The sequence below is a fragment of the Periplaneta americana genome, chromosome 16 (assembly GCF_040183065.1).
Source record: "Periplaneta americana isolate PAMFEO1 chromosome 16, P.americana_PAMFEO1_priV1, whole genome shotgun sequence".
In the NCBI taxonomy this organism is placed as follows: Eukaryota; Metazoa; Arthropoda; class Insecta; order Blattodea; family Blattidae; genus Periplaneta; species Periplaneta americana.
This window is the reverse complement of record NC_091132.1, coordinates 186,446,287-186,455,058: the sequence shown is the minus strand read 5'-3', so window position 1 is coordinate 186,455,058 and position 8,772 is coordinate 186,446,287. Positions and strand designations below refer to the sequence as shown.

Below are 8,772 nucleotides of genomic sequence, written 5' to 3'. Positions count from 1 at the left end.
TTATTTTTTATATAAAAACTCAGAAGGGGGGGTTGGTGTAATTGCCCTCTCTACTCTCTCCCCTAAATGACACCTCTGCTAGTGATATGAATTGTATCATGATATTATTATTATTATTATTATTATTATTATTATTATTTGTAATTGTGTTGTTATGCACGTCAACAAAACGTGTGCAGTATGTATTATTATTTCCGGATTATTCCAGAGACTGGCATTTCCATATGCGCGCGCATACCGACACATGTTTATGATGAGCAGGTGTTTTTGTAGTTTGTTAATAGATGTCGATGTCAGACTGCGCAAGAACACTGGAAAATTAAAGCCGGCGAAGAATCCTCATGAATGCTGGAAAGCCTAAAAAGACTGGGAAAATAACATTAATTGCTAGTTGCGACAAGATAATTATACTACTATTTCAATTATGATTGAAGTTAAGGATTGAACCGTAGTGCGAGCAATAAAACAAAGTGTGCGTGTACCATGAATAACCTGGATGAAGTGTCGTCGAGAATGCTACAAGAAGTGTGTGACAACATTAAAAGTGCAATTGAGCAAGGCAGGACCGATATTATTAGGTCCGTGCTTGAGGCATGTAAGAAACATTCTTTTGTTTAATTAATTTCTGGAACAGTTATGTTATTTACGTAATAGATCGAATGTCCGGTATTTAGATTTAATTAGATGCCGGTGAGACTCAGGTGAGGTTAGGTTGTGTGTCATGCTATACATTATTTAATGATTTTCAGTTTTCACCTGTCCCTGTTTTTGCCAGTTTTGATGCAAGAAATAAATACTAAAACATAACAATTTAGCTACGGTCTCTATGTTTAAGAATGACCGTATTTTTTCGCTCATTTTTTTTTTTTGTGCGAGATAGGACTCAGTTACAGATGACAATTTAGGGAAACAGTTGATTACTTAAAGTTAGTTTAAATTTTTAATTTTGAGTTCTCCCACTGATACAATATAGGCTATATTTTTTTTCTGTAAATATTTACTTCTTTTATTGTTGCTAACTAATCTATCACCCAGAAAGTTGAAGATTTATAGGCCTACATTTAAATTTCCAAACTCTTTAACGTGTACGTTTATGCATTTAAGAATTAACCTTTGTAGCAAGGTGGAACAATGCTGACGTGTTAACATTAAATAAGAGACATTATGGCCGCAATAATAAAATTACTGTCATTAGCTGAACTAATCTAACCTTCTGTGTGTAATATGGTGCTGCAGGTGAAGCTGATGATATTGACCCGAAATTGCGGAAGGAGAATGTATTGAACAATCCGCTGATGGAAGATGGAACGTTTCTGTACATGGCTACCAAGGTAAGTGGTTGCTGAATTAGGTAGGCCTACTTAATAAAATCTTACAGTCTAGGCAATAATTTTACAGTATTGTCTCCAACTCACCGTGAGAGTAACAGATGGATTTCATTATATTTAAAATTTGTTTGTTTTATTGATTATTGGAAACAGTTCCCTCTTTCCATAGATAGCCCAGGTCTAATATTTATTTCTTTGAAGTGTTCAGCACTGTTTTCATTCGAGAATATTCAAGAAAACATAGCTATGACAAAAGACTGGACTACTAGAATTAACGAAGTTGATATTTACCAAAGTTATGTACCATAACACGAGGTCAATCTGATCAAAATTTTCAGTTATCTAAGAATTAACTATACTAAGGTCACATCCTAGAGATGCTGCGTTCCTTGGAATCTCAGTGATAGAGGGACCAGCTGTGCAAATCTCATAGGTATAACTGCCTCGAACAGTTAGGCCTACAGATGAACCGACCAATAACAAAATTTCTCCATTTTTTTTTTAACTTTAAACGATAGAAACTACTAGGCCATTCAAAAAGAAAATTTTTTAAAAATATTTTATCTTTACCAATTTAAAGAGTAATAGGCCTATATCGTAATTACATCATCCAGCAACAGTTGAGAATCGTACACCAATTAGTTAACTCGTTTATTTTCAACTTTCATACTGAAAATGTAAGATTCTTTATTTTGTTTGAAAACTTATAAGTTCTCTATAAGGACAAATAGTTATCATTAGGGTTGCCACATGTACGGTTTTACCTGGAAGAATATAGTTTTAGCTCTTTTTATTCCGCGTATGGTGCGAGTCTTGAACTGTATGCTAAATGTTCCTTTTGCAAATTTCAAATCTTGCGCGCATTACCTATGTCACATTTGCAGTATGGTTGGTGACAATTCCAGAAAAATTGGTGTATTTCATAGATTAAACTGATGCAAAAAAAAAAAAAAACGAAAAATATTGTTTTTGTAATAAAGTTCTTGTTAAGCTTTTCCCCATTTACGGTGATTATTTTTAGAAATGGCTACAAAATGGAAAGATGAAAACATAGGATAGGCCCCACTGTAAATGTTATAAAAAATTAACTTTTTGTATAATTCAACAATAATAAAAATTGTGAATTTTACAAGAAGATTTTGTTATATAAATAAATAGTTAAATACAACATATTCAAGTGGGAAATACAGGTTAAATATACTTACTTACTTACTGGCTGTTAAGGAACCCGGAGGTTCATTGCCGCCCACACATAAGCCCGCCATTGGTCCCTATTCTGAGCAAGGTTAATCCATTCTCTATCATCATATCCCACCTCCCTCAAATCCATTTTAATATTATCTTCCCATCTACGTCTCGGCCTCCCTAAAGCTCTTTTTCCCTCCGGTCTCCCAACTAACATTCTATATACAGTTCTGGATTCACCCATACGTGCTACATGCCCTGCCCATCTCAAACGTCTGGATTTAATGTTCCTAATTATGTCAGGTGAAGAATACAATGCATGCAGTTCTGTGTTGTGTAACTTTCTCCATTCTCCTGTAACTTCATCCCCCTTAGCCCCAAATATTTTCCTAAGCACCAGGTTAAATATAGGAATATATGAAATGAAGGAATAAGTTCACAATGTAAATTATATGATGTAATAAATAATTACAATATAGAATGGATAAATCATAATGCCATTAATTGTATTAATTAATACGTAATACATTGGTTGGGTAACTGACTGAGAAGAAACTGCCTACTGAAGGATTCACTGGAATGAATGGTGAAAGAGAGAAAAGTTTCGGGTAGAAGAAAATATCAGATGATAGACGACATTAAAATAAATAGATCATTTGCGGAGACTAAGAGGAAGGCAGAAAATAGGAAAGATTGGAGAATGCTGGGTTTACAGTGAAAGACCTGCATTTGGACAGAAAACTACGAATGAATAAATTAATTCTCTTTTTATACACTCAATGTTTTTTTTTTTTTCTAAAAAACCGAATGTGGTTGAAAGGTGTTCTTTATTTCCCATCTCAAAATCTGGCAATCCTAGTCACCACATAATACCGAAATTGCACTAAAAATTAGTCTTTCCTATTGTTAATCAACATTTGAAAACATTGTTAGTTTCTCTAATAATTTAAGGCCAGGGTAACATTTTATAAGTATAATAAGGAGTCCCTAAACTTCCTGGCAATGCTGTATGTGGTCCAAAGGAGTGGAATTTCTAATTCTTCCCATATATCTCCATTCCTATCCTTATCCGGTCTAGTATATCTTGCAGTTCTTCTCAGGAATCGTATTGGCCTCTCCTGTTGTTGGTCCATGCTCCACTGCCTTATGTCAGCATAGGTTGAGGCAGTGTTTCATAGAGATCCTTATTTTCGTTTTTTTTTATTTTAGTTTGTTATTTAACGATGCTGTATCAACTACAAAGTTATTTAGCGTCGATGAGATTGGTGATAGCGAGATGATATTTGGCGAGATGAGGCCGAGGATTTGCCATAGACTACCTTGTATTCACATTACGGTTGGGGAAAACCTCGGAAGAAACCCAACCAGGTAATCAGCCCAAGCTGGGATCGAACCCGCGCCCGAACCTTATTTTCGTGATTATTACAAAGTTTAAGAATAGAATTTGAATTTCTTGGGGTCACAACTAGGCCTAACCGAGGTTACATGGAAATGATTTTGAACTTCTGACGAAATTTCCGATTGGACACTATTTTCGTCGAAATGAATGAAGTCCTGACTTCGGCTTATCTAAATGTAAGCTTTGAAAATTCGAATTAAGTGAGAATTTTTAACATTGGTTTAGATAGAAATTTTAAGAGAAATAATAAACATTTATTAGAATTATCCAGTAACTCGAATTACGTGATATTGAATTAACCTCTGTTTACCGCAGATGTGTCAAATTCACTACTCATATTTGTGTGGTCTCAGCTTATTATGGGGAAACAAGTAGAATGCGGCCTGCTGACGATAATTCAACATGAATTGTTCAAATAATCTTCAGCATGCAATGTGGAAAGATGCAGGGGGCATGTAAAAATAAACTACTGGGAAAGTTTGCTGATATTGGTGCTTAAAATCGTCTGAGGAAGAAAGTGCCTCTTCCAAATTTAAACAAAGTTTAATTTTATTAATTTGTCTTATAGAGTAAGAATATACTCTCAAGTGTTCATGAACTATTTTGCAACAAGCCAAGACATAGGTTCTGATGTTGGCATTGGAGAGACAATCGAAATGTTGAAACAGATGTTTCATTTGTATAGTGAATAGAGTCTCCTGCAATAAGAATTGAATGATGTTATTGAAGGGGCCTCTGAACAAAGCATAGTGACACAAAAGAAAAGTTAAGACAATACTCTGTGCTTACTAAACGTACAAAGAAGTATGTTACATATTTGTGATTACTCTGTATAGGTACATGAGTCAGGTTTTGCTCAGATAAATGCCGTCAGCCTTTTACTGTTGTAGATAAAGCACAATTGGCAAGGAAATATTGTGTACAGTAGTGGCAAAAAAAAAAAAACCGGACCGACCCTTGTAGCTGATTTCAGAGCCTTGTTCACTCCAGAACACAATAGACTGGTAACTAAGGCTTTCGTGGTTCGAATCCTGCCTGGGAAGGAAACTTTTTTTATTCTTTATTCAAATTTATTCTCAATACTTTTCGATTGCAGTGATATTTTACTACTTAATTAACTTATTATTCCCAGAACATGAATTTTACTAGCAATCGAAAAGTATACTTACTTACTTACAAATGGCTTTTAAGGAACCCGAAGGTTCATTGCCGCCCTCACATAAGCCCGCCATTGGTCCCTATCCTGTGCAAGATTAATCCAGTCTCTATCATCATATCCCACCTCCCTCAAATACATTTTAATATTATCCTCCCATCTACGTCTCGGTCTCCCCAAAGGTCTTTTTCCCTCCGGTCTCCCAACTAACACTCTATATGCATTCCTGGATTCGCCCATACGTGCTACATGCCCTGCCCATCTCAAACGTCTGGATTTAATGTTCCTAATTACGTCAGGTGAAGAATACAATGCGTGCAGTTCTGCGTTGTGTAACTTTCTCCATTCTCCTGTAACTTCATCCCGCTTAGCCCCAAATATTTTCCTAAGCACCTTATTCTCAAACACCCTTAACCTATGTTCCTCTCTGAGTGAGAGTCCAAGCTTATTGTAGGGGTTCGTAACAAGCTGTTTTTTACGGTGATGGGTTGTTAGCCCTTCACCCAACCCCCAAGCTGGAGGACCACCCCTTATCGCCTGTCCATGACTGCTTATTCAATATATTCACAGCTACCCTCCATATCTGGAGGCCGTCTCCTCTATCCGCAACCTGAGGACACGCCATGCCGTGGTGATAGGGACCCACAATGCATGGATCGAAAAGTATTGGGAATAAATTTGAATAAGGAACAAAAAAAAGTTTCCTTCCCAGGCAGGATTCGAACCACGAAAGTCTTAGTTACCAGTCTGGAGTGAACAAGGCTGTGAAATCAGCTACAAGGGTCAGTCCGGTTTTTTTGCCACTACCGTACATTTGTTGTTCTTTGCTAATGCTGAATTTCTGACAATGAAATCATTAATTCTCTTGCCCTCCAGCATTTTTCACTCAAGAACGCCAAGTTGATAGTGGCTGGGCAGTGTTGAAGATGATCTTGATCCATTTCCTCTTGAAGATCACTTAAGGGGCAGAGTGGTGAAGGATATACACTGAAATCTCTCATTTACGGACATTGAACGGACGGAACAATCTGTCCGCATCTGGGAGGTGTCCTTTATTGGGAGGGAGGCTCCCCAATCTAACAGTAAATTTATAATACGCATTATGTATCCCTTCACGCTTTAAATGAAATCTATTACTATAATTTAATTCTAAATAGGACAGTATACTATAGTAAATTCTTTGCAACTTTGAACTACAATAGAACAAGACCGAAAATGGAAAATACAGTACTGTGCCATGCAATTTTATTCTAGGTCTACAGTTATGCAGTACCGTAATATACAATTTTCAAATTAACCTTTACGTTCAGGTGCCATGTCTCTCGAAACAGAACAACTGATTGAAGTGAAGAGAATAATCCTACTAACCGTATCATGTGTCGAATACATTTTCACGATCGCAGAAGCCTTGGACCCATCAGACAGATTAAATTTTATGACTTTGTTTATCCACCCCCTTCCAGCTAACAAGGGGTAGCCGGCTGGGCTAGTGATAGCCTACGAGACCCTTATTGTCTTCTTTCATGTTAAGGAATTTCTGTACAGTTCTCAAAACTAAATTTTTCATTTTTGTAACTCATTAGGTCTTGAAATCCAAGTTCTGTCCGCAGTCAGGAGGTAAAGCAAGCTTTAGGACTGTGAAACAACTGTCCGTGTCCGTGTCTGAGAGTGTCCGTAAACGAGAGTTAAATTTGTCATTTCTGTATTATTTCAGCTGCGACATAAAAATCTGTCCATATATGAGGGGTGTCGTATCTTGGAGGTGTCCGTAAGGAGAGGTTTCACTGTATTCCAATCCTGTAGAAATGTTTGGCCAAGCAGTCGTGGCCAGTAAACAGTCTAAAAATTGCAACTGCATTCTTCCTTGGGTATCCAGGGATGTTTTGGGTTGAGACAGATTCCTATCTTTTATTTTTGGAAATTTGGAGATGATGATTTATTATAATTTTGTGGTATTGTGAAGTAATTATTCTTTTTGTTGCATAATAGGATAATTGTGTAGTAGGTTTTGAATAATACCACAACCCTTTTTAGCAAGATACACATATTAAATATACATGTAAGAAGGCATTCTCTATTCTCCATTCACTAAAAAGATTGCATCATTATCCATCTAAATTAAAACAGATGCTGGTACAGAGACTCATTCTACCTCACTTCAGTGGCGGCTGGCAACCTCAAAAGTTGGTGAAGCTCTTTTATTAAGGGACATGATGTACGACTTACCTATTTTTTGTAGATTAAGTTGATTCATCTGTCCCTACGGATGGAGAATTTGTCACTGATGTCGTCATGAAATGGCTGCTTCTCAATCAGATCATGTAGCAAGTCCTTGTGAATGGAGATGGACGCCAATGATGTTAATCTCCCTTGTGCCATTGAATTGCGAAGATTTGTCTTTATGCTGTTGAGTGCAGAAAAACTTCGCTCCACTGAAATGCTTGCTGACTGTAATGTCACAATAAAGGAAAAGAGCCTATAGGTTTCTTCAATACGTCTTTGTTTTCTCTTATAAGTTTTAGTGCTTGTATCAGGGGAAATGTTCTGGTACTCATGATCTGTATAGAGAAGCTCTAGTTCTGTTTTCAAATGACTTACTTTGAACACATTTGGGAAAGTCTTTTGTAGAGCGGCAAGAGCATTAGAAGGAAAAATATTAGAATACTAAAGAAATTTTAAAGTATTGGCATTGTATTCTTCACATGACATAATTAGGAACATTAAATCCAGACGTTTGAGATGGACAGGGCATGTAGCACGTATGGGCGAATACAGGAATGCATATAGAGTGTTAGTTGGGAGGCCGGAGGGAATAAGACCTTTGGAGAGGCCGAGACGTAGATGGGAAGATAATATAAAAATGGATTTGAGGGAGGTGGGATATGATGGTAGAGACGGGATTAATCTTGCTCAAGATAGGGACCAATGGCGGGCTTATGTGAGGGTGGCAATAAACCTCCGGGTTCCTTAAAAGCCATAAGTAAGTAAGTACGTAATAATAATATGCGTTACAAGAGCGGTATGTTGAAGTTTTCATGTTCGAGGAAAAGTTTGAAAAAGCGAAATGTAGTTGAGCTTTTTTAATTTCCGAGAATTGAAAGAAAACATACCGCTCGTGTATCGTACATTATTTTGTGCGAAGATCGTTTATTACATATCTGAAAGACGAATTTCTAATTAGTTGCAATGAAATCTCCATCTTGGTTTCTGTTCAATGACGGCAAATTTGTAAAACAAAAATATCTATCTTCAACATAGTTGCTTTAAAATTTTTTCTGTGTTTACTATACTCCAGCAAGCCGTGATACACGTCTGTCTTTTTTTTTCCCCCAGTCCATAAATGCGAACTTAAAACAAACGGTAAGGTTATGTAATGATTTATTTTTCATTTTAATATTTCAACAATATTATTTATGTAACATATTGCACGATGAGTCTGGAATCTCGTTGATTTTTTCACGGCTTCCTTAATGTTACTTGCATCACGAATGCAGTAACTTTAGTGGAGTTGTAGAGTTTACTTAATTTTTGCAAATATTTAAAAACAATAATTAACAGTGCAATTTAGGTGAAATTGCAGTGGTAAGTTTCCATTTATAATTATTACTATATTGAACGTCTCTAAACATAATATGTTAGAAGCCTAAAGCAGTAAAATCAATATGTCACTTAAGCGGTAAGAAGAGGGAAATTGTTATGTGTGT

The 8,772-nt window shown here is 36.3% G+C and overlaps 1 protein-coding gene across 3 annotated transcripts in view; it reads left to right on the top strand.

Moving 5' to 3' along the window:
• Window positions 1–282: 282 nt before the first annotated feature.
• The window catches only part of LOC138692241 (uncharacterized), a 69,244-nt gene continuing 60,754 nt past the window's right edge, over window positions 283–8,772 (top strand). Inside the window, exons 1-2 of one of the 3 annotated variants that reach the window (XM_069815375.1) lie at window positions 283–578; window positions 1,237–1,331. In XM_069815375.1, the coding sequence (XP_069671476.1) occupies window positions 497–578; window positions 1,237–1,331 (177 nt within the window). In that variant the 5' untranslated portion in view covers window positions 283–496. Of the gene's footprint in view, window positions 596–1,236; window positions 1,332–8,772 lie in introns of all 3 variants that reach the window. The other 2 variants (XM_069815374.1, XM_069815376.1) reach the window with 2 other exon arrangements.